Here is a 27,048-nt window from a genome sequence, read left to right on the forward strand (position 1 = left end):
TCTACTTTTAGCTTGTACCAGCTATTTATACGCACTTCCATTTTTTAGTACATCACAACAAGCCTGAGTAAAAAACGCTCCTTGTATTATTGATGTTACTCATGTGCCATTTCTGTGTCGTTGTTGTTACCTGCGCTCCACGATCATTGACCAGCTCCACAGACCAGCGGCCTTCATACTGGATCCAGACAAAGATCCCTCCGTCCGTATCACAGGTGGCCAGTTTCTGGAAGGGCTCATTCCACCGCACCAAAACCACCTGAAAAGACAAGGACAAAAAGAAGATCAGAACGGCTGTCCTGTGTCCATATGACGGCCATTGTCTGTGTGACCCGGTAGATGTTCTGTAGTGAAATAAGTGGCTCTCCTGGGACACTGCTTTGCCACCTTAACTACATGAGATAATGAGAGATGACCAACATTCTCAGTGCCTTTTCACAGTGGCCTTGATCATAACTTTGTACCCATTGCGCGCAAACTCACTGCAAGTCAGCTGAAATGCCTGAACTGCAGATAGAAGAAATCCTAGTTCCCACATGAGTTAAATTTAGCATCAAACCAGATGAAAATATATCACAAAGTGGGTTAACCTCATTTCGAAAGAGTCACAAAGGAGCTGCTAATATCCTGAATTTCACAGACAATGAGATTAAATTATTCCGTCTCTTGTCAGCATTGTCTAACTAGACCACACTTCCCTTCCGACAGACATTGCTGAATGCTGAGTGTTCTTCCTTTCGTTTGGAAGTTCATACTATACGATTAGATAGCCAGTTGGTTTCAATGCAAAGGTTATGTTTCCGGTTTGACTTGAAACCTAATCTGAACACAAAACATTTAGTTTGTCCAAATAGAAGGGAGACACTGAATGCCCTGAGGCCGGCGTGAATGATTATACCAACATATAGTTAACTGAAGAGATTCTAAAAGCAATGAATGACAGGTCAATGGGTGTCTGTATTTACCCAGAAGTCAGTGGGGCATAGAGACGGATCATTATTAGGAATGAGTGGCAGAGGAGGAAGGTGGTTATCACAAGACAAACTGTTCATAGTGTCTTTTCTTCTTCGGCATCACCCATCTTAAAAGCCACAGATTACAATGTCCATCCAGTCAGTCACCCTCCTCTCTATGTGTCTGGTCCTGTGTAGCGTGACTCAGCCTATTCCCAGGGGAATAATCCTAAGCAGGGAGCCGCTCCACTCTGGCTGAGTGAGGCACGTGGGCTGTACAGGCTCAAACACAAAACACACGGCTGGTTTTAGCGAGGCTTACGCTCTCTGAGTGCAAGTCTGACAGATCAGTGGCCGAGGGTTGGATAAGCCAGCCAGGCTTGCTCCTTTCCCCATCCCTAAAAAAAAACACCATCACCTTCCTCCTCCCAAACACACATCCAGCCATGGTCCTGTGGAACAAGTGTCATTAACTATGTGTTAAAACTATTTCATATTACTTTACTGTGAGAAGAGAAAGTTACAGAACAGTCAATCATTCTTTATACGTCTGTGTAATCAACTGTGTCTTCTTACTCCAAAGCCACTTGGTTAGTTACATCTGCATTAACACCAAAACTCAACTTAGAATTGTTTTACACAAATCTTAAGAAGGAAATATTGAATCTTAAAAGTACAGAGCGGAGTATTCTGAGTTTTGACAAGCTTAAGAAAAGAGGAGACCTTTTGGGAATGTCCAAATCTTTACAACTTTTGGTGTCTTGTATTTCAATGGTATTCTAAGGTTTTAAATGTTTCCTTGACTCCTGATCCTGAAACCGCTCTGTTCGGACATTCTCATGCCTTGGAAAATCTGGACCATAACGCTCGCACAATCACGGTTTACGGCATGGTAATTGCCAAGAGATGCATCCTTAAATTGTGGAAATCTGACTTAGCCCCTCAGTTTGACAATTGGTTAAGGGAACTAATGGGCATTTTACGCGTAGAGAGGCTGAGATTTGAACTGTCTGGCAACTCCCAGAAGTTCCTTGACATATGGAGCCCAGTGCTTCAGCACATCAGGGACTGAGGTGTCTGCCCCCTTGGTGCCACTTACCCTGCCGGGTGCCATGTGAGATTTGCCCCAGTTTTGTTTTTGTTTTGTTTTTTTAATGTATTTTTAGCTTGTTTTCTTGAGGAGGAGACCATCAGCCTAATAAACCACAATTGGGGTTATATGTGGAGGACAAAGCAAAACCAGAACAGCTGCACTGCAGGTCGGATGCCAGGCTGGAGTAGTAAGCAACTGTATATTGTTGTTGAAATCCCAGATGGCTATTCACTTAGGTAAGTTAAACACTGGCAAACTTTTAATGCATCATGTTGTATATAAGCAATGCTCCAAAAAAGTCCATACAGGGGCAGATGTAAATCCTTTTCAAATGTTCCAGTTGAAGATTTTCAGTACAGTAGCAATGCCAAGTCCAGTTAGCAATCCAACCTATTCTGCAGGGTTTCCCAATGATTCCCTATTGGTTACCGTCTTGTGTACTGCAAAAAGTCTGAAGTGATTAAACACAGGGTGTCCTAGGTGAATACAAAGGGGATTTCTCTGATACAAACATGTTTATGTGAAAGCACCATGTGCAACCCTCCAGTGTAAGCATATGGTAGAATTCATCGCTCACCCGGCCCTGCTACCTCAGCAATAAGGTGTCCAGTGAGCCAGAGTTACGTGTTTTCACTCCCTCTCCCAGTGGTGTACATCTTTATGGTGCTCTATAGGGTGTCTCAGCTGGCAGGCCAAAGGGAAGAGGACCCAATTGTGGCTATGGTCTCTTGTATGTCATTATGACTGAGCTGACCATATTCACTGACCATTAAAAACAGCCTGCCATCAATCATTCAGCCACAGCGGTCACCTGATGCAGCAGTGCTTATGCAGAGCTGACAAGCTTCGTGGCAGTATTGTCAAAGATAACACATTTCCTTGCTCGATGATGTCATTGTGGGAATATAAATCCATGTTGTTACTCCACTTGTGCACTTGCTGCCACCTCTACAGGTTTAGTTTGGAGTTCAGAGTGTGTACACGATGACACGATTCATTAAATGTGCACACACCAACACATAAATGTAAACAGAAGAAATAAGGACAGGGTTTACACATGCTGTTTCTCGCATGTGTGCACACTTATCTGCAGCCCCATAAAGTTGACAATAATCTCTGTGTGCGTGTGCGTGTGTGTGTGTGCGTGTGTGTGTAAATTTAGCTCAGTGTGGACTCGGAGATTAGTGTGAGCTGGTCAGACATCCCGCGAGTGGGACAGCTGAGCACCTCGCTGTGACGCAGCGATCTGGGAGATCAGACGTCACATGGAGACGGACACACGAGAAGCCACAGGACAGTGAGGGGCCAGACGGATCACTGACAGAAGAAGGCACATGCACAGTATGCAAAACACAATCTTCATTGTCATGTGTTGGCATGGTCAAAAGGCATATACTGAAATAATTAATCACTGCAGTGTGTGATTGAGATTTAACAAGGGCTGGTATCGTCCTGCAACATTTTAGTTATCGATACAGATACCTTGACTACGGTACCACTTCCTTTTTTTTGATGGCAAATTAAATGATGTTTTATCGGGATAACATTACACATTATGGTAAAAATAAAAAACTTTTTATTATTCCAGCTCCTTAGCATTTATACATTATATAAAAGAATACATCTTAACATAAGCTAACTAGTAATCCGACTATCTGCCTCAAGTTACCACAAATGCCAGATCTCCCGAGCCACTGCAGATTCAACAAAATAGCAAGCGAGAAAGGAACCAAATGTAAACAATACAATGAGACAACAAATTGTTGTCAGTGCAAAATAAAGAAATTTTTCAATACTCAATGATATGGAGGAATTTGGGCGGTACCAAAGAAGTGTTGAACTTAGATACCCAGCTGTAGATATAACAAACAAACACACTTCGACAGTTTAAAGGTAAAGTGTTGAAAACTGCAAGCCAACCACATGTTTTCAATTCCGTCTTCATCCCGTCCCAACCAATATCTAGGTAAGAAGAGACTACATATTTCAGACCACTTTAGCTCTGCCCTTTGGCCAGTGCTTGGTCATTGACAACTTCTGTTTGGGCAGTTATAGAATAGAATAGAATAGAATAGAATAGAATAGAATAGAATAGAATAGCCTTTATTGTCATTGTATGTTGTACAATGAAATTTGAGTGCCACTCCTCTGGTGCAATCAGCATGCAATATAAATATAAATAAACATTTTAGAACAGAAGATAAGGAAATATTGTTAAGCTATATACAAAAAAGAGACTATATTTATATATCTATCCTATTTAAATTGTAACTATATAAAGAAAGAAACTATATATATATCTATAACTATAAAACTATAACTATATAACTATTGAAAAAGAAACTATGTATATATCTATAACTGCATAAATAACAGAATCTGCAGCAAACCTATGTAAGCAAACAAATAAATAAATAACAAAAATGGCAGGTCAACCAGGGAGAAAATGTTATTGGTATTGCACTTAAATGATTGTGAAATATTCACAGTATAGCAGTTTGTATGATCAATATGATTGAAAATGTTTACAGTATGCGGCAGTTGTATGATCAATATGATCAGTATGTGTATCAGTGTGCAGGTAGTCCTATTTTTGTTTCATCATGTTATTTGTCTCTGTGATGGCTCTGGGGAAGAAGCTGTCCCTGAGCCTGCTTGTCCTGGCTCTATGTGACCTGTACCGCCTGCCGGAGGGTAACATGTCAAACAGGTGGTTAGCGGGGTGGGAGGAGTCTTTGATGATGTTTCCAGCTCTGCTGCGGTAGCGAGAGCTGGCAATAGTCTCCAGGCTAGGCAGAGTGCAGCCGGTGATCTTCTGGGCTGTGTTGATGACCCTCTGCAGCGCTCTCCTGTCTGCTGCAGAGCACCCTGCAAACCACGCTGTGATGCAGTAGGTCAGGATGCTCTCTATGGTGGCGCTGTAGAAGGTCACCAGCAGCCTCTCCTCCAGGTTGTTCCTCCTGAGCACTCTCAGGAAATGGAGACGCTGCTGAGCCTTCTTCACCACCGCCGTGGTGTTGACAGTCCAGGAGAAGTCATCGGAGATCTGCACGCCCAGGAACCTGATGGAGTGGACTCTTTCCACTAAGTCCCCATTAATGTGCAGTGGGGTCGGGACCGCTCTGCCCTTTCTGAAGTCCAGAATAATTTCCTTTGTTTTGGTGGTGTTCAGTTTGAGGTTGTTGACTGAACACCATGCTGTCAGTCTGTTGACCTCATCTCTGTAGTCAGACTCGTCGCCAGCTGATATGAGCCCGACTACGGTGGTATCATCCGCGAACTTTATGATGCTGTTTGAGAGATGGGTCGGAGAGCAGTCGTGAGTGTAGAGAGTGAAGAGGAGGGGACTCAGCACGCATCCTTGTGGGGAGCCGGTGCTGAGTGTGATGGTGCTGGATAGGTGTGGGCCGAGTCTGACAGACTGTGGACGATCAGATAGGAAGTCCTTAATCCAAAGGCAGATGGGGTCGGAGAGGCCCAGGTGTGAGAGCTTCTGGACCAGGATCTCCGGCAGGATGTAGTTGAAGGCTGAGCTGAAATCCAGGAAGAGCATTCTGACATAGCTCTCCCGGTGCTCCAGGTGACTCAGCGCGGTGTGGAGCGCTATGGTAATGGCGTCCTCCGTGGATCGGTTTGCCCTGTTGGCACCATCTTCACTCCTGCAGTGCCTTGTCTTTGTCATTGCAGCCCTGCTGGCGTCTTGCTGGGACTTTAGAGACTGGGAGCTGAGCAGCTGACCCTAGCAACTAAAGTGAGAAGACCAAATCAAATCAAGGGACAGCTTTAGGTTGCATTGGAGTCAGCAGAAGTCAGAGGACACTGTGACAGTGCAGTGTCAAAGTGGTGCAGTCTTGAGGACATGGGACACTTGTCTCCAGCACAAAGGATTTTTTGTGTGTTGTATAAAAATGATATAGTTTAAGATTGCTTTGTCACAACAAAAAAGGAAAAACACTATTTTGCCCACGTATATTACATACACATACCTACATGACACGTCTTTGACTGTCTAGTAAAGCGCTATATAAATCCTATCAATTATTAATATTATAAAGGCTGCCTAATAGTTGTATTGAATAGGACACTATGAAGTGTATACATGATTCTATCAACATGTCAATGGGGAAATGTTTCATATGGAGGTTTGTATGGAGTACAAAAAGACATGCATGAGATGAGCAGTCTAGAAATAAAATGTGTTTGTTTTAACCGCTGAGGAGCTGTAATCCTGCAAAAAGCATAACTAACACAAAGTGCACCCTCTTTTGTAGTGAGCAGACAGATACACCTGGATGGGTGGACGCAGGGGACCAGAGTGTTGTGCAACAGTCCTCTCCAAGGATGGATTAGCACACTTAAGCCATTCTCACTGAGCCCATTTGGTGAGATCATTTTAATGCAGGGAATGGTTTGTGTGGTCTTCAAATCGTAATCAGGGCTTCTAAAAAGTCAAGAGGGCAGAATAATAAGGTACTCAAGAGGAAGAGGTTTGAACAGTGACTAGAACAGGGGAGGTGATCATGACGGAGGATGGGAAACTGTGGTGCTGAGGAAGGAAGCACTGAGACAATATAACAAGACCAAGAAGCTGAGATGGGTGACACTGAGGAAAAACACCAGGCAGAAATGCAGCAAAGCCCATTTAAAGTCATGACTAAACTCTAATCTTCTTCAGCTTGAATTGCAGGGAAAAAAATGATGCATACTGCCTAGCGATCCATCAGTGTGGTCCCCATTAGGCCTGAACAAAAGCCATCCAGTATCCTCTTCTTCCTCCTGTCCATTTAAAAAAAAAGAGCTGTGCCGGGTCCCAGATCAGTGCTGGGTTTTGCACAGGCCCTCTGATATAAACACATGTATTTATTAGGCTTTGCCAGGAAACAACTTTTAGCGCATGAAGACCTCACACAGCACGAGAGGCAGGGAGGGACTCACAGCAGCGGGGTTCATGTAAGAGTGATTTATTCCCTCTCATCCATTACGATTAGTTGCATTAGTAGAAGAGTGCACGGACCAAATGAGAAGGACAACAGACTGAAACAAGAAGCACAACAAACCATACTCGAGTGCTTTTTGAAAGAATGCTGTGACATTACCATTAGCTCCACTTGTTCTCTTTGGTCCCTCCCTGACACGCTCTACACCAACAAAGTCGTGCCAAAGTGAATGGACAGTCCCAACAGCCAATAAGAACAGAGAATCGGAGCCTCGCTCTGAGTTGGTGTACAGCTCATGTTAACTTTGACCAATCAGAAATCATATACCCCAGCTTTAGAAGGTGCTGTAAGCGGAATGGTTCTTTTAGCTAACTTCCTGTCAGTTACTGCAGTTAGCAGCCCCCTCACTCGTCCCTAAGTTACCACATTAATGCACTGCGGTCTTCAAGCAGCAAGTTATCTAGCATAATCTCAGATCCATAAGTGTGATAAAACATGATAAAAACCATGAAAACAGACATTGGGAAGGATTTTTACCTGCTCCGCCATTGTAGGCGCATACACAGTCACCCATCTGTTGCTCTGGCGTGCACCGGCAGCGAGACCATGGAGTGTATTTAGTATATATGAGTGAGACAGGTGTCGGTTTGAAGCGTTCTCTCTTCTGATTGGATATAAACTTATTGGAGTATCCCGAAATTTTTATGCCGATTACATGCAAAGCAGCTGACTGAGGGATCGGCTTTATGAAACGCGCACATTATGTAAGTGATCACTGTATGAATAAAGAGCGATTTTACACTTATATTAACATAAATAAACCGCTTACTTCACCTTTAAGCAACCAACGTGAAAAACGTTCCTTCCCATGAGCTAGTCACTTTATGTTCTAGTTTATCAAACAAGGTCCATGCTCAAGAAAGAGGAGTCACACCTTGCTGCTTTCTAACTGCGAGCAACTATTTACTGCAGCAAACACACACCTACGGCCCAAGGATGCTGCAGCAATGCAATGAGGACGCGTGTGCCAAATTCACTATACATTTCTATTACCTGAATTTTTTATATATATTTTTTTAACTAAAGAAAGATATGTGTGCAACCACTAGAATGCAACACAATCAATCTACAATGGAATAGTACTTGAGCAGTGGATATGACTGAAATACATTGTGAAGTATTGTATGATTCTATTGTAAGAGAAATAGCACAGATAGATGTTGACACGATTAAAATAAATAAATAAAAATGTGCAGCAGCCAACATTTCCTTGTCAACATGCCGACAGTCATTGTCAAGCCTGTCTCAGATGTTCAGCTCAAAAGTAGCGACTAGCTGCTCCGTCTGTTCAGCATCTGAGCACACTGTAATGGGAAAAAAATAACTTCTACTTGTCAAAAGAGGCGTTGATCTATTCTGATGCGTGTCCCAGAGGGATTACTCTGCAGCATCAGAAGTATAGACATATAAAAAGATTAAACACTTACTTTTCCCTTTATTCTATTTTAAAATTGTATAAAATTCGACATGCCTGCTGTTAAATAAAAAGGTAAAAGGTCAACAGCATTTTTATTTTTTTAGATAATACAAAAACAGTATCAGGACATTGGCCCATTCTAAACGTGTCTGTATGACTTCTATTGAGTCTGAAATGAGCAGTTATTTCTAGTGAAGTTGAACAGACTTAAATATCTTATTTTGTGTTGCAATACCAAGAAAACAAATCCGCAATTTTGACTGTCAATTGTTCAAGAAGTAATGCCACATTCATTCGTTCCACCAACTGCAATTTACAGAGCGTCTGCTTCTCTGTTTTACATCATTGCAAATTGAATATGTGTGGGTTTTGGAGCGCTGCACGGACAAATACGCCATTTGCATTGGTCACATAGGGCTCGGAGAGATCACAATGAAAAGGCATTTCAAATGCGTAACGATAAAGCAATACATCGAAAAATTGCTCAGCAAGACAAATGAAAAATACATTTAAAATAATCACGTTTCAGGCAGCCCTAGATAAGATCAATAACAAAGACATGTTTTTGATGAGGTCTTCAATCAATCGGACTATAAATCACACCGAAAACAACACTCTAATTAACAATAAGAAATATAATATGCCCACATTTATAATAAAGCATATATATAAAAACAAAAAGAAAATTCCAGATGTGGAACATGATCACAATAGTGTGCCGACCCGATTGTGTGATATCCGTTTGAGCATTACTGCTAAGCAACCATGCAAGCTTCATGACAGAACACAAAGTGTAGATTACAAAGTAGTTTGCTCTGGACACCCACTGTGAAAAGATGGTTGTGGGAGACGGAACAATAGCGGCATGGCACCACACACGTACACCTTGCTACCTTTGAAGCCGTCCCCTTGTAATTATCGTATGGTTGAAGGGGAATTAGACAAAGAGGAGGACAAACCTTCAGCATGGATGCACTTCAGTCTGCAGGCCTTGGACCTGCCAGGCCTTTTCATTACACAGATCATGAGAAACCTACAGAATAGGCGCTACAGCCTAACAACATGCTGAGTTTCATCACAAGACTAAGATACTTTGGTCCAACGTATCTGGTAGAGTCAATAGCACAAAGCTTCTCTTAAGGTGGACTTACTCAAGTGTAAATAAAAAACATTTTGAACGATACCCACCACCTCACGAGCACCATGCTTTTCCTTTTCTTTTTTCAAATCAAAACTTTTTATCCAGACAGAAGTATTGCAAAACACAGTGGGAATATCGTCTTTCAACCCGTCTTAACAGATTTCTGACAGCTTAAGATCCGCCCTTTACTTTCCTACATTGCTGGTATTGGGCCGAGTCCAAAAAACACATCAATTCAGACGGCGGTTTACATTAGAATGATCACAGGACACTCTGGTCTATACATCAACAGGAATAATGACCAGGCTTAAGGATGCTGGCATGAGTATTGATCTTGGCAAGACAGGACACCTACAGCATGAATTCATGTTGCATTTTTCTTTTCCTGTGTGTGTGTGTGTGTGTGTGCACTCATTCATAAAGTGACTGGAGCTAATTTACGTGAAAGGACACACGTCACCAACACGATGAGGAAAAGTGTCCAATGACAGTGCTGACGATTGAAGGACAGGACTGTCAGAGGACGTCACTTCTTTTACTGCTGAGTGTGCAGCTTATGGAGACAAGGAAACGTTACCAAAATGATATATGTTATAACGTTGCTATTGTAAAAAATTAATTAAAAATTGTATAAATAAAAAAAAATCAGAGTTTAGGAGTGTTTCCGTCTGTTCCATATTTCAATGGCTGGAAAGGACTGGAGAGACTGTAAACTAAACTCTCGGGGGTCATTTTCGTTGGTGTTGGACCGTTAAGGGCTAACAGCATTCTCTCCTCTCCTCTCCTCAACAGAACTGGGATGGAATATGACGCGAGTGAGTGAACAGATCTGTCATAACTTGACAGAATTCATTAGCTGGTGTGATTTCCACCACAGTCAGAATCCCCAAATTATGCATAGGGTGGACGAGTGATGGATTCCGCATTTCTTTATTGCTTCATATCATATCTGCAGTGGAAGTGGAGAGAGGACATTACGACTTCATTCCTAGTCCCAGAATGAAGTCAAAGGGACAGTGACATTTGTAATCTTCTACCAGTTGCATCTGTGTTGATGTGAAAAGCATCAAAAGGCATGCAAACTAATATTAATAAAAACCGTACATGTAACATGACAGGCAGACAGAGATACAAAGATGTAGGGAGTATAGACGACACTGAACGGTACAATTTCTGACTTAAAGGAAGCACACAGCCAGGTGCAGAACAGTGTGAGCCTCTCAATGCAAAGAGTCAAGAGTAAAACATCTGTCCTCCAGAAGGCTAAGGCTACAACATACTTTCTTCACCAAACTATGATGAATAGATAAAAATATTACATCTTTGAAAACGTGAGTGATCAAACTGTTTGAATCAATGGAAAGCTAGCTGTTTCACCTTAAAAGGAGCTGTAAGCGGAATGGTCAGTTTAGCTAACTTCCTGTCAGTTACTGCAGTTAGCATTCCCCTCGCTCGTCCCTACGTCACCACATTAATGCACTGCGGTCTTCGATTAGCAAGTTATCTAGCATCATCTCAGATCCATAAGTGTGATAAAACATGATAAAAACCATCAAAACAGACATTGGGAAGGATTTTTACCTGCTCCGCCATTGTAGGCGCATAAACATTCACCCATGTGTCGCTCTGGCGTGCAACGGCAGTGAGACCATGAGTGAGACGGGTGCGGACGGGTGTGGGTTTGTAGCGTTCTCTCTTGTGATTGGATACAATTTCGGGATACTACATAAAGTTTAATTGCTGATCACATGCAAAGCAGCTGACTGAGAGATCGGCTTTATGAAACGCGCACATCGTGTAAGTGATTACTGTATGAATAAAGAATGATTTAACAGTTATATTAACATAAATAAACCGCTTACTTCACCTTTAAAGACATTACTGCGATTGAATAAAAAAATGCACTTACAACCACCAGTATCATACAACTTCAATAACAGTGATTCTTGAATACAAAAAAACGTGTGTGTCATAATGACATTTTTAAATCTACCTAAATAGGTGGGATCCTAAATAAGTCAGATCCACCTTTGAAAGACAACTGGTCAATTAGTAGCTTTTGTAGCTTTCACTTTCTGCACCAAAAACAACAAAAAGGGAAATTTCAGTTCTTGGATTCCATTCAAGTGGGCAGAGTTAAATGACATTTCTGCTGCGCTTCAGTCACTCTCTGTAGGGATTCATCCACTCTCCGCTCAGCTGCCTTATGGAATGCTGACACAGCACCTTGCTCCATCTGACCAACAGCTACACCCACTAAAAAGAGAAAATGCAACCTGTGTGCAATATTCACTTGTGCCAGCACTGCTATACACTGACTGGAATATTCATATACATGGCAGGCAATACTACCCGACATTACTCAACCGATCTCTCCAATGACCAAATAAATGGCCTTGGTGCACTATGGGTGGGACAATTTGGAGGGTATATAGCCACGGTAAGAGATAGGAGCGATGCCAGAGAGTGGAGCACAGTACTGACATGTTTTGACTAGTAGCCATAGCAGCAGGAAGATCTAATGCAAACCATGATAGACAGGGCTTACTTCTAGCCAAACACTACAATGTTGATTTCACTGATCACTCCCCCCCTGTTCTAGTTAAAATAGTCCAATCACCTGCTGTACAAAGACTCTCAGCCTACAATGGCACGGGGTCTTACTCCGCCTTCAACTCAAGTCAAACACATTCAGTGCTACACAGGAAACTTGTTGCCAAACACAAGTACAAAGACTGGCAGCTACAAGGGCATTGCTCTGAGTCTGCACCTGACCCTGCAGCTGGAAGATGTGACAGGAAACTGCTAATAATACTGTACTCTTCAAATATATGGGGCGCTCATGGTGTAGTGTTAAGAGACTCCATTACTTTTCGGATAAACAGAATAGCCAACAGTTCTAGCACAATTGGGAGAATATTTGAATATTTGAAAATAGTGTTGCTCGTAAACAAAACATGATCAGTTTGAAAAGTATACCGGAAATGTTAAAAAAAAAAAAAAGCTGGCTGGTGGGGTACAGTTATATTACAAATTATATTTTCGGAATGCCACAACTTATGCAAACATGATTTTTACTCAGATTGACCGTTTCTTCTTTTACATGCCCTCTTCAACCAAACTATCGGTATCCTATTTTACCACAGACTAAGGTATTTTCACACGAGTAGGAATGTGTGCATTCTTTCCCTCTCACCTCGCTGTTGTGTCCTCTGAGGTTGAAGTTGACTCTCTGCGGGGTGGGCCGGTCCCGTCTGCAGTGGCTGGACGTGAACGTGACCCCGACGACTCCTCGGCCGTTCCCTGTGGCGAGCCAGCCCTCCTCGTAGTAGCGCTTTCTGCACACCGGCTTCTCCTTCTCGCTCTTGGGCACGCGGCCCTTCCAGGACAGGCACAGGATGTTGGAATCGCTGCAGAGGACCGGACCATGCTCCACGGCGGCGAACATCCCCACAGCTCTCTACAACCCCTCGCGGAAAAGGAAACAAAAAGTGATTTCACAGAGGGAGGTCAGGCGGTTCTTCGGAGGGAGTCGGTACCGTTATGAGAGCCTCTCCTCCGCTGAGGTTACTTGTTCGGTGTCGGATGTGAGACAGCGACAACGGTGCATAGTACTTGCTCTCTCCAGGTGTCCTCGGTGATTTGCAATACTGATGTAAAACGGTGATCAGTGAGCACTTCTCCAAAAGCGCAAACGAGGTCACAACACTGTGGACTTTAGCATTGCTGGATTGAAGATATCATAGAGTGGAATGGGCTGCATATAGGCCGACACAACAAAAGGCACTCGTTCAAGTCATTTTGATGCGTTTGATCAATGAGCTGCCACGATGATACCGTTTCGGTGACAAGGCAGCAGATGAGTGCACCTTTAAATTATTTAGAGATCCACAAATTCCCGACTCATGTCAGTTGATCGAAAACAAAATATCCACAAAAAAAGGGAGAGACCGGACAAAGCATTCACCCCATTCATTCAACACGTCCCAGTGCTTCCAGTTGATGCGAGTCCAGTTCAGTTTATGTCCAGTTCAGCGTGAAATTTCTGGGCTCCTTTACCTCCTCATACGACCCCGACCGAGTGTGTGAGAGGAGGAGCAGAGAGTCCTCTCCATCAGCTGTCTGCCCGCAGGAGAGCCGCTTCTCCTGGTAACGTCATCACGTTAGCCACTCTGCCTTTTCAACACGCCTTCGGGCTCCCATGGAGGACTGCTGGATCATACACACAAAAACAATAAGTTGTTATTATCGCTGACAATTAGGCATAGGCCTACGCTACCAAATAATAAAGCCTGGTTATTTTTTCATTTAAAAAAAAATGGTTTAGGCAAAATGTTTATTTTTTTCATTATGCTGTAAAAGCGCTAAAAGCAGTCACCTGCCGCCCACAGCCTTTAATTTAAATATTAATGCGCAAGCCTAAAATTACCCTTCACTTATCGCTACTTATGTCTCCTTGAGCAATCACTTCAGGAATGTTCAGCGGAAGGATATTTAACTGATTGCTGAATTATTTAGAAAGAACCGTATCATTTTAGCTTCAGTTTTATTGTAGGGCTACACTGGAGTAGCCTACCAAAGCGGCCTCTCGCGTATTGAACACTTCAATAAACAATAAAAGAGGAAAACAGACGTAAGTACGCCTACAACAAAACAATGTGTGTGTGTGTGGGGGGGGGGAGGGGGGGATGAGTGGAAAGTAACAAGCGTTAATATTCATGACTATCGGTTATCGGTCGTTTGACAATTTAATGAAGATGTAACCTACAACTGTTGTACACGAATATACTAGTATTGACATTTGGATAATGAGAAATGAAGCTAAATTGTAGACCGTAGAAGAGCATCCCATAGAAATAAGCTAGTGTCAAATATTCCCGTATGTTTTAGCGTTATCATAAAAAAATAACCGTTTTTACTGACCCTCTAATCCTGCAGGAGCTCGTGAGCTGATGCCACAACAGCCCAAAAACTGTGAGCTACCTGCTAATTCCAGCTAGCCAGATCCTAAATGTTGAAACAAAACCGGGAGCTCCTTGGGCTCAACAGAACAACAATACATGTCATCGTTCCCCCTTTCTAAATGTATATTTTCTCAAACCAAGCTCACCAAGATGCTCAGGGGAAAGCAGCTGACGTTGGCTGCACGTTCTCCACAAAGAGCAGTCAGTGGGAGCTAAGCGGCTATCCGAACAGCTAGCTCCATCAGCGGATTCGGGCACCGTCCATCCACCGCTGGCACTCGTCGCTAACAAGGCTACGGCTAGCACGTTAGCAGGCTGTTTATCCTAACGTGTTTATAAATATATTTATGCATGTAGCTATTCAAAAAAACAATAGGTATGTGTCGCAGTGTCAGAATCATATCGGACCTGTTGTCAACAAAGCCGGAGAATCATCAATGGGCCAGTGAAGCGCTCACCTCGGCTCTGTGCTGCTGCTCCCTCTGCCTGCAGCCTGCCTCTGTACGGTGGTAGGGCCGCGACAGCTGTGTCACGTGACGGGCACGTGATATACACCAATTAAATGTACACCGTTCACATCAATGACCAAAGAGTCTAAACACTTAATCTAATCCTTTTCCCAATGAGGAAGAAATGTATATCTCCCTGTCAAACTAGAAACAAACACGTTGAATAACATGCAAGTAGCCTATCAATAGCCTACTTCATATACAAAAGCATTGTCTATTACAAGTAAGAGCTAGCATTAAAAGTAAAAGTAGCCCACTTATGCAGATAAATTGCTCCTGTGATTGTTGTACCATTGTAAATATTTTTTCAATTTTGCCCAAACAAACACTGGATTGTCATTGATGTATTAATGTGTAGCATAATTTTACTGTTAGATTATTTGTTGTGTCATTTAATTTACAACATGAATTACTTTCTTCAAAGCAAGCAAAGCTTAATATATGTGTGGTTTAAAAATAGAAACATTATGTAAAAGGCTTTTTGGTTAGCAATGTCAGTATTAACCAAACAAATTCAATACAGTATTCAATGCAACTTTTAATATATTACAATTACAATTACAATACATAACCTGAAATGTAATGCAAGTTACACGTACACATAAGGTTTACAATTTTTCTAAAATATATATATTTGCCTCCTTTGATAACAATATATAAGACGGTGTATTTTCTGTATTTTATTCTTTACAAATAATTAATTAATTGTTTGTTAATTGTGTTTTTATTACAATTTTAAGCATTTTATTTTAAAACTTACTGATGTAATTATTTAATCCCTTTTCTTGGGACTAAATATGAACAGCACTTTGGTCTCACGGTTGTTTTTGAAAGCGTAATATGAAAAAACTTGCTGAAAGTTAAATTTTGTCTTTCAAATAATCATGCGAATGGTATATCTCTGCCCAACTATTAGAAGTTCAGTTGCTGAAGTAAGTTATTTTCCCAGAAATGAATAACGAAAGTATGTTTAATTATTTATTTAATCGTCTGTTGTGCTGCTGCGGGTGGTCCTCCTCACTTGTAGCTGGTCTGGGTCGCTGCAGTAGACACAGGAGTAGGACACTCCAGGACGCACGAGGGCAGTGCTGGGAAAGTTATTTTTTCCTTTCGTCCTATCTTCTTCAAATAAACATGGCTGCTCCCATGGCTCTCAGACGAGATTTATGTTCTTTGGCAAGGATATTAAGCGGAATCTCGCATTTGGTACAATAACAAACTTACTTATTTCGTTGCTTTTGAACAATTGAACCCACTTGATAGTTTTGGTTTGAAGGAAGTAAACGTATTGGTCAGAGAGCATGTCTCTATTTGCAAACTGAGGGGCAGTTGTAGTATGGTGGTGTCAGTACATTAAATCTAATATGTAAATGTTAACTAATGTGAATTTATCTACAGGGACCGAGAGCTTTGGGTGCCTGTTCAGCTCACAGGACATGTAATCCAATCAGGTAGGTTACAGTATTTCTTCTCAGCGCTGTATCATTTATTATATCGGGTAACTAACACTTGTGCACTTCCTATTTGAGCTGTTTTTCTACCTTCTGATTCAATTAAATCAGTAAAAAGGTTGAAGCAGTGTTGCACACGTTTTACCATTAGTTAACAAGAAAAAGTATCTATGTAGAGCACAAGTTTAAAGCAGTTATTTGGCTGTATTTAATGCTTAAGTTAATGTTGTGTGGCAAATAAAGACAATATCCTGTAGGGCTATTCTTTGTGAAAGAAAAAACTAGTCTAATTGTAATATGAAAGATTGGTTTATAAACCATAGCTGCAGAACTACATTATTCCACTTTCAAAAGGATGAAACAAATGTATAAGTCTGAAATTGTATGGCATTTATTGACCTTTAAAGCTGGGGTATGTGATTTCTGATTGGTCAAAATTAACGAACGATTAATGAGCTGTACACTTTGAAATCTGTCTTAAATTGAATGGCTTTCAAGGTAGGGTCATGTGTTACAATATATGTGTACAATATATTCAATTGATAAAAAAATTAAAACCAACCAAATGTATAGCTGTTGTTTCAGAGTAAAGATAATATAAATCATTTGTACTGTTTGGAATGGGGAAGGACCATTTTAAATACTGGATAATCTTATGTTGTTACACTGCTTTTTGGATAACATTGTATACTTTTTATCCAAATGAACTTCAATGTAATCTATGCAACATTTGATATCTTCCTTAATACCCTGAAATATAATTTGCAAGTATATATGCTGTGCAATCTGTACCTGCTCTACGTTCAAGCATCATTCTTTGTTAGTTTTCTCACAGTAAAGTCGAATCATTTGGACTAAACTTGAGTGAATCAGTGTTAACATTCACTGTTCTGTCTCTGCAGGTCCCATGTCCCAGTGACGTCTTTTCACACGGCAACAGTGTTTTCATCAGTGAGTTATAAGTAAAATTCCTTAATTTCTCCTCCTCAAACTCAGCAGCACTATATTAAAATGATACACACTCATAACCTTGCAGATCGCCGTGTCGGAGGAGCCGGACTCACTGTTTCAGAAGGTGTCCCTGTTGGTCAAAGGTCACGACAGGGCCGTGTTGGACAGCTACGAGTTCTTTGCCACCACGGCAGCCAAGGAGCTGGGCGTCACCATCAACAAAGTGTGAGTGCTAATTAGAGTGGAGCTGCCACACAAGACGGTAGTGCAAATGCTCTGTCCAAAAGCTGACCGATTTATTATTCTCCCCCTCTCACACACAGTTATGAACCTAGCAAGGATACGGAGAGGTTGACGCTCCTGAAGTCAGTTCACATCTTCAAAAAACACAGGGTCCAGTATGAGATGAGAACCCACTATCGGTGCATCGAGGTGAGGAGGAGCATGGACCTGAATTTTTATTTCATTCTATGAGTCACTGAAAGAGACAGGTATTTAGGTCCTCCCAGTTATCAATTGTTATTCTGCATTTAAGCACACTAATTTGCCCATTTTCTTTTTTTTTTTTCAAAAGAAAATACTTGATTTTTAAAAAGATGGAGGGGATTCTGGAGGATGCTTGCTGTCAAAAAAAATTAAAAGCAGTGACTATCTCCTCACAATTTCGTACTGTGTGAGTACTGAAAAGAAAATCCAGTGTTGATACACATCATAGGCTCTGTAAACGGGTGTGTTGATAGCTAGGGTGGTCCCTTTGTTTACCTACCCTTGATTTACATACCAGTTCACAGAGCCTAAGCTGTGTTTTAACACTGATTTTCTTTTTTCAGCGAACAGACAGGTAGCGGATAATGAGGAGAAACTCTGATTTTGACAAAAAAAACGATTTTGTCAACAAGCAATTTTCAATAATTGCTGACTCCACCTTTAAGCCTAATTGTGGTTTAAGATTATTAACCATGAGATTGCTCTTCTCTTGTTCTGTAGCTGTCTCACCTAACGGGCTGCACAGCACAGGTATACCTTGAGTACGTCCAGAGGAACCTCCCTGAAGGTGTTGCCATGGAGGTGACAAAGGTAAGTTAGTGTCAGTCGCACACCAGCAACAGTCCCGCCTTCTGATATTAACTGTGAATTGTAATCTAATTGTTTCTCCTCAATGTTCACGTTATCAGACTGCCATGGAGAAGGTCCCAGACCACATCCATGAACCCATGTGGAAGGACCACCCAGTTGACGACAAGCCCAGCCAGTGAGTTCAAAGGGATGAGCGACAGATGATTATTCCTTTCTCAGACTTCGGTGCACATGTTGGGTGAATGGGGAAATAACCTATGGTCATCATGGACTCGCGAACTGCTCATCATAGAAATGTCAACATTATTTGTCAATACAGAGTTGACAGCACAGGAAAAGTCAGCATGTAACGTTGTGTGACCACCTTCATTTTCAGGCGTTTTATTTGTGTAAGTGTCTTTACTGTGGCAAAACAGTGAAATAATTGTAAATCTTAATGTTTTTTTTTCAATAAACATATTCTGCATTTAACAACTTTAACTCACACTTTTGTGCCCTTATTTAGTCAGTATTATGATTTGAATACATTACCTTCTGCTTTAAAATGTGTTTTTGCTTAACTTATGTGGAGTGATTTTCCAAAGTGCTGCTCTGTTTGAACATGTTTATTCTGTAAGACACAAGACCAAGCACACAACACTTTTTTTTTTGTATTTATTGAGGTAAACTAAAATCATTGAGGTAAAACAGGAATACATTTATAAATCACTTAATTTCACAATCATCTTGTGCTTAATAGTGGAAACAACTTGGCTTACTTATTCTAAGTGACTTCAGGCTTAACTTCCCGTCATCACATTTTCATGGTTTTCTTTTGAAATACTGTTGAGGACTCGCCCTACCCAAAACTCTACTTGACTTAATTTTTTTTTACTGCTTTTGTTTGAAAACATCCTCTCAGAAAGTTGCAAATAAATCTCACAGAAATTGACCCTCCTTTCATGGTCAACGCTTCCATAAATATACCTAAACACCTACCACCCTGTTTAGTACAAAACGTTTTCTACACCTGGCTGGTCCACATCCACTCATATTTAAGTTTATTTGAGCATCGGAGTGAGAAACTATACTTCTTTAAATAAGATGGTGCAACAATATTTGTACAGTACTTATAGCACCAAAGCATACCATGATAATCTTTATACAATTGTATCTCGGCTTTATTGACCATGCATTAGTTAGTTATTTTACTGTAATATGTTGCATAATAAAGCAGCCCTGTGTTTGCTACGTCTGAAACCACAGTGTCGACCGCCAATCTCTACTAATAGATAATGAAGGCTGGGTTATAAGCTTCTTTTATACAGTATATGGTTGTAAGCCATGACAGGGTGACAGTGAGCCACCATGCACAAAACAGGAACCTGAAACTAAATACTATCCTTAAAATGATTAATCTCGCCTGTGCTGTTCCTACTGCGACATGTCATAATGTATTATGTCAGTTATCAGTACGACAATACTGATTGCTATATATATTCCCTCGTATCGACGATACCGAAATGAGTTCACAAGACTGATGTACCTTTAGGTAGGCTGCAACAATCCTACAAACCAGATTTTTACAGTTTGGGGCCGTTACTAAAAGTTTAAGTGTCGTTAACTATTGACCAATTAGTCCTGTGTCTAACCGACTTCAGTTTCCATCCTGAAAGACAACATTTTTTAGGGATTCAGACACAAGCAGAAGCTCACCTTTTCAAGTGACGTTGCCGGACCTCAGGTGTCACTCACGCGGCTGGTGGAGTCGTGGGGGGGAGAGATGTGGAGGGTGGGCCTGGGTTTCCTGGGACCTTAACTGTACTGTGTGCCCCCCCACTTCAGGAGACAACAACAGTCAGTCTGTTACAATCAACCAAAAAAGGGAGAGACGAAAGGGGACTGCAGAGACTGAAGAGGCAGCAGAATGTTCTGAAAGTGCTGAAAAGATGGGATGGGGGGAGGAGAGGAAACAGAGAGAGCGAAAGAGGGAGAGTGCAACAACTGTCTGTGGCTAATTTATGAAACAGACTAGCTGTGATGGTAACCTCCTTAAACTGCAGCCATATTTGTGTAATTTGCAGTGCCTGAGATTATAACAATATTTTATCCAGAGGTCATGCCTAAAAAATGCCAGCAGAACATACAATGTACAGTATTAATAATACATGCCTCTTAACATGTCTGTGCTTTTGCATCACAGCTTTGTTGAGTTTCTAAAAGTTTGTTGGCTCTAAAAGTACAGAGACTGTTCAGGGCAATAGAGGAGACATTATATATCATAAGAATATTTAAATATAAGAATGATAAGGTTAAGAAAACATTAGTGAGATTCTTAAAATATTTACAAGTCCCATTGAAATGAATGACAATATCTTATTACAGAAGCAAGAAAATACAAAAGTCCTTTTTCATATCAGAGTGTTTATCCTTTGCAGATTGTGTCCTCCTTTTAGACATGCTACCACTGAATCTGAACTGCGACATGACGTTCGGTCAAAAGGCAAAGCAGTGCCTTTCAAGTGGAGCTGTTGGTGTTGGGAGTCCTCCGGGCAAATTTACATGCGAGATTAATGATAATGCACTTAATCTTTCCAGATTCCCATATACTAAAAAGTGCAATTTATGGACTCGGTTATAATGTTTTTTTATTTTAATTTCCACCCTCAGCAAGCCTATAGAAATTCTTAATTCGGATCCACTGAATTTATACATTAATTTAGGGCTCTTGGTCCTCTTCACTCATCCAAACATAATATATAATTACATGCCTCTTTGCAGTGGCTTAACATGGCTCAAATATCAAACACTGTTACTGTGTGCAATACTAGTTATGACAGTGCAATTCATTGTCTTTCAGATAAATATTACAGAATTGTTGTAAATTGTAATGACAACTCTCAGACTTGTTTGTGAACAAATAAAAAAAGAGAAGTTGAGTTTATTTTTTTGTTTTATTTCTTTTCGTTCTCCAGGACTATTTCATTCTGTTATCAGAAAACACATTCACAGGTTCACAAATGTTACGTAAATTACAGTGAATAAAGTTTTTTATAACACTTCAGAAAACTGGTGTAAAGTACAGTAAGGAGAAATGTCTTGAACTGAAGCAAATACTATTGGAATTTGCTTTCATTTATGAAAGCTACTTGAAGTATGCTTCACTGAGTATACTATTCATTTAGAATGCCTTTTTCCTTTTTGTCATACACAATAGATTGCTGAAGACAAACATCAACCTTCCAAACAGTAATACTCTTAACTTTATATAGCTGCACATTAACAATATGAAATTAAATATGTATAAATAATTGACAAGAATAATATTGTCTTTTCTCCTGTACTGCTTTGTGAAGTTATATAATACAAAAGTATTTCCATGTAACAAAAAGGAGTTTAGGGGTCCAAGGTGTACTAAACTAGTAACAGTGGTTCTTGAGGGCTGATGTGCACATCATTAATTCCCCCCCACCTTCAAATATACAATGTCACCCATTTTATTAATCTTTATTAAGGATAAGGACATTTTTCTTAAGGCTCACAGGGTGACTGTAACAGGAAACCACAGAACATTTAATGAACTTTGACAAGAATTTTCCTCCTGTTCCTAACAGCTGTTTCAAACTTGTTTTTAAACAGGTTTTTTCTCAACATTGCTAAATAGTTCCTTAAGTACGAACAGTATTTCTTTAACATAGATAACAGGATGTGAGGATGCCTTTACATTGTTAAATTGTGAGGCCTTATGGTGTGTCCTCGGTTGTCATTAGTTTCACATCATTTCTTTGCCAGTAGACAATATCAATAACCAGACATTTGGCCACAGAATGGGTCATGAAAATACTCAAGACTTTTCTTAACACATAATCAGGGCTGTTTCATTTACTGCAGCACTAAGCCCCTTCTACATTAACAAGTACGTGGTTATTGTTTTTGGGGCAGGCTGTGTTAAAAGCGTCGGCCACCAGGGGGCCCTGGCCACCTCTGGCCTCTGCCAGGTAGGGGGTGAGGCGGAGGAGAGACCGGTCCATTGTGGTAGCTGTATAAAAGGATAAAATCACACATTGGATTGTTGGCTTTGGCCAACAGGGGGCACACTCTGATAAGAGCAGCCATCTGAATTTCTCCAGCTAGGGATTTAATCCCTTCTCAGCCACTGTGAACATTTGAAAGGCCAAATACAGTGTATTGTCTTCCGCAATTACGGAGTATGGCTTCAAATAGTTGAGCATTATATTTATTATATATTTATTTATAAGTTAACAGTATATGACTCAACATTAAGTAAGAAACTATTTGGGTAAAAACTACATTATTGCTGCTATTTGATAGACAAACTCAGAGAGAGAGGTGATCTCTGGCGGAGTTAAAAGTGTGGGAAATTAAGCTATAATGAGGTTTAAGAGAAAAGGGACGGAGAGAACTGTGCATTGTGTCACAACAACCCCCAGTCTAATTTGCATTGCAGAATAACAGGAATACGACTGGTGTGAGCATGTCTGAAATGCTCACCAGCTGTATTTTAAGTTTATGTAGGAATCTTAAAAGCGTGCAAGGAAAGTGCAGAGAATTGGAACTTGCAAAGTTTAAGCATTGACATTAATATTCAAAGAGCTCTTACCCTCTCAGTCCACGGGGGTGGAAGTGGCGTGGAGGTCCAGGGGGCGACATGCCACGCCCTTGTGGATGTGGCAGACGCCCTCTGAAACCAGGAGGACCTGGACAAGGGGGGAGAGGTGGTCCGTGCCTACAGACAGGGACAAAGACAATATCTACTCACCATGTCCATAATGTGTGTGTGCTGGAAAAAAGGCCAATGTTTATACACAGCCAAGGCTCTGAAAATAGCTGTGTAAACAAAGGGAATTGGTGCAACCACACAGTCCTACTCCCAGTGCATTGGGTACCGACGTATGCTCAGGGCCCTTTGGCGTTGGTTCCTAACGCAAAAGGTCTCCGTTAGTGTCTTTATGAGCGCCGGTTTATGAAACACTGGTATCTTAGTTTAAAATATCCACAAGCGTTCTGTAAAACTGAGAAGTATGCCTTTAAAATCTGAGACAAACAACTCTGAATCCAGTCAATTTGACAGCCATGAATGTCTGTGCATATGATTGTGTGGGTTTGTGTGAGGTGGTTACCTGTGCATGGGTGGGAAGGGGCCCCTTAAGTGCATGGGAGGTGGTGGTGGGGGAGGAGGGCCCATGCCCATTGGTCCACCCCTACCTCGATGACCTCTTGGGTCTGGGTAAGGACGCATCCTCCTCATTCCTCTGCAAGGGAAGGGCAAGAAAGCACTTTATCCATTAAAGTAAAGCATTGTATTGTTTAACTTTAACACATTTGCAGTTTTGTTTATATACAGTATCTCACAAAAGTGAGTACACCCCTCACATTTCTTCAAATATTTCATTATATCTTTCCATGGGACAACACTGAATAAATGACACTTTGATACAACGTAAAGTAGTCAGTTTACAGCTTGTATAAAAGTGTACATTTACTGTCCCCTCAAAATAACTCGACACACAGCCATTAATGTCTAATCTGCTGGCAACAAAAGTGAGTACACCCCTAAGTGAAAATGTCCAAATTGGGCCCAAAGTGTCAATATTTTGTGTTGCCACCATTATTTTCCAGCACTGCCTTAACCCTCTTGGGCATGGAGTTCACCAGAGCTTCACAGGTTACCACTGGAATCCTCTTCCACTCATTCATGACGACATCACAAAGCTGATGGATATTAGAGACCTTACGCTACTCCACCTTCCGTTTGAGGATGCCCCACAGATGCTCAATAGGGTTTAGGTCTGGAGACATGCTTGGCCAGTCCATCACCTTCACCCTCAGCTTCTTTAGCGAGGCAGTGGTCGTTCGGAGGTGTGTTTGGGGTCGTTATCATGTTGCAATACTGCCCTGCAGCCCAGTTTACGAAGGTTGAGTGCACGTGCTCAGCGTCCTATCCAGAGGTTTGCTTTGGAAAATTGACGTATGAGTGCTGCCATATGAGTGCTGAAGGGGTGGGGGGTCAGCCTGTCAGTGCTCAGACCATACACCACACACTGCATCATACTGGTCTGCATGGCTGTCGTCCCAGAAGGAAGCCTCTTCTAAAGATGATGCACAAGAAAGCCCACAAAAAGTTTGCTGAAGACAAACAGACTACGGACATGGATTACTGCAACCATGTCCTGTGGTCTGATGAGACCAAGATACATTTATTTGGTTCAGATTGTGTTAAGAGTGTGGGGCGGCAACCAGGTGAGGAGTACAAAGACAAGTGTGTATTGCCTACAGTCAAGCATGGTGGTTGGAGTTTCATGGTCTGGGGCTGCATGAGTGCTGCCAGCACTGGGGAACTACAGTTCACTGAATGCCAACATGTACTGTGCCATACTGAAGCAGAGCATGATCCCCTCCCTTTGTAAACTGGGCTGCAGGGCAGTACTGCAACATGATAACGACCCCAAACACACCTCCGAACGACCACTGCCTTGCTAAAGAAGCTGAGGGTGAAGGTGATGGACTGGCCAAGCATGTCTCCAGAACTAAACCCTATTGAGCATCTTTGGGGCCTCCTCAAACGGAAGATGGAGGAGCGCAAGGTCTCTAGTATCCACCAGCTCCATTTAATTTGAACTCTCAAAAAATAATCTAGTCTTGAAGAGATTTTTTAAATTTGAGTTACAGTAAAATTATTTCCTTGATGAATTCAGGTGTCTCCATATCAGATAAATGTAGTTCTTTAATACAATTATGCATTAATTTCCTTTACTTTTTTGTGTGCCATATGGTCACAAAATTTGGTTTTGATATATTATTGTACAGTTTTGGCTGGATTATTTTACCTGAGTCATTCTGATACTTGTGTCTGGGTGTTATTCTATGAATTGTGAAAAGTATTTGGACCCCTCAGGTAAAACTGAAAACAGGTGTACCTTTTCTTGTTCTTCTTCATTCTTATAAAGTTGACAAGGTTATTACTCTGTTGTTTTCCTGAGTCTACAAACAGGTTTACATTTCTTAACGTACATTTTTGTGATAAAGAATTTCCCTTTGGGGACAATAAGGTCCAAAGTCTTTGACTTATGTCTTCAGGTTGACACCAGCAGCCAGGTACAATTTGAAAAATGTTCCATGAGTTTTATGCCACATACTGAACATACTGCATAGACCAGACCCAGGTGTCACACCATAAGGATGTCTGACCAGTTCTTTACTGCACCTCAGGGGCGGCCCGCAGCATAGGCAATATCTGTAATAGTGTCCTTTGTTGTTGCCTGCTCCTGTGATAAACCTAGTGAATACTCAAGAAAACCAATGTTATTTTGTAAAAATTGGAATATTAAGCAATTGCGTGAGTTTTAGGGTATTACAATAAATTGGTAAGTAAGTCAGAAATGTGCTACTATTTTTAAAAACAAATACAGTATAATAATCACAAAAGAGTCCTTTTTCTCACTTGAGCTACCGCTCCCCAAACTCTTGCTGCACGTCCCTGGTTGATAAGATAGTTAGTCTATCTACAAAATACATGTATGTGTTTATTTAGGGATGAGCGCACACACACACACATTGATACAAGTAAAGTATGAGTAAGGGGGGCCCATTGACTGGAGGTTTTCAGGGGCCCAGCCATTTGTGTCGGCAGGCCTGACTCCATGCCCAAGAGGATTAAAGCAGTGCTGGAAAATAATGGTGGCAACACAAAATAATGACACTTTGGGCACAATTTGGAAATTTTCACTTAGGGGTGTACCCACTTTTGTTGCCAGCACTTTAGACATTAATGGCTGTGTGTCGAGTTATTTTGAGGGGACAGTAAATTTACACTGTTATACAAGCTGTACACTGACTACTTTACATTGTATCAAAGTGTAATTTATTCAGTGTTGTCCCATGGAAAGATATAATGAAATATTTGAAGAAATGTGAGGGGTGTACTCACTTTTGTGAGATACTGTATATAGTATATAAAAGATTTAAAAAAAATTCCACCTAAAGAATTTGACTTAAATGCATTTCCTTTATGTTTAAAATGACTCTACTTGTTTGCATTTACTTAAAGCTACTTTGTTCATTTAAACTTAGCACCATGTATATTTCAAATGTCAATACCTCATGGGTGCAAATCCATTCATGTCTCCATCTCTGGGTCGACCCCTCCATGACCCAGGTGGGCCAAAGCCTTTCATCATGCCACGCCCACCACGCATGCCTCCTCCACGCATGCCTCCTCCACGCATGCCTCCACCACGCATGCCTCCTCCACGCATGCCTCCTCCACGCATGCCACCTCGACTCATGCGACCCCCCCGACCACGCCCTCTGAATCCACGACCCCTGAGGAAGAAAGAGAAATAACATATGGAGAAAAACTGCCTTCATTCCCTTTGCCGTTTGAAAACTATGATCTATCCATATATATATATATATACAGTATTACACTGAATGAACCAAAAGACTAACCTAGCTCTGTTGTCTGTTACAGGTTTCTCAGACTCACTCTTGAACAT

The 27,048-nt window shown here is 41.3% G+C and overlaps 3 protein-coding genes across 3 annotated transcripts in view; 1 reads left to right on the forward strand and 2 right to left on the reverse strand.

The window, feature by feature from the left end:
- Window positions 1-14,812, reverse strand: part of tulp4a (TUB like protein 4a) — a 28,587-nt gene extending 13,775 nt beyond the window's left edge. Inside the window, exons 1-3 of the mRNA XM_080047686.1 lie at window positions 14,712-14,812; window positions 12,798-13,810; window positions 131-259 (exon numbers count right to left, since the gene is read on the reverse strand). Coding sequence (XP_079903812.1) covers window positions 131-259; window positions 12,798-13,049 — 381 coding nt within the window. The 5' untranslated portion in view covers window positions 13,050-13,810; window positions 14,712-14,812. The remainder of the gene's footprint in view (window positions 1-130; window positions 260-12,797; window positions 13,811-14,711) is intronic.
- A 1,382-nt stretch (window positions 14,813-16,194) lies between these two features.
- mrps10 (mitochondrial ribosomal protein S10) lies at window positions 16,195-19,027 on the forward strand. The gene is made up of 7 exons (XM_080047712.1): window positions 16,195-16,280; window positions 16,473-16,525; window positions 17,428-17,476; window positions 17,562-17,701; window positions 17,800-17,908; window positions 18,464-18,553; window positions 18,652-19,027. The coding sequence occupies exons 1-7, from the start codon at window positions 16,209-16,211 to the stop codon at window positions 18,730-18,732; spliced, it is 594 nt and encodes a 197-aa protein (XP_079903838.1). The 5' UTR covers window positions 16,195-16,208; the 3' UTR covers window positions 18,733-19,027.
- A 2,974-nt stretch (window positions 19,028-22,001) lies between these two features.
- On the reverse strand, window positions 22,002-27,048 carry LOC307266252 (uncharacterized protein; the record flags this gene model as incomplete). Its single annotated transcript, XM_080048228.1, has 5 exons — window positions 22,002-22,571; window positions 23,154-23,279; window positions 23,674-23,805; window positions 26,651-26,875; window positions 27,002-27,048. The coding sequence occupies 5 exons, from the start codon at window positions 27,046-27,048 to the stop codon at window positions 22,481-22,483; spliced, it is 621 nt and encodes a 206-aa protein (XP_079904354.1). The 3' UTR covers window positions 22,002-22,480.

This window comes from Ammodytes marinus, assembly GCF_949987685.1.
Source record: "Ammodytes marinus genome assembly, chromosome: 19".
In the NCBI taxonomy this organism is placed as follows: Eukaryota; Metazoa; Chordata; class Actinopteri; order Uranoscopiformes; family Ammodytidae; genus Ammodytes; species Ammodytes marinus.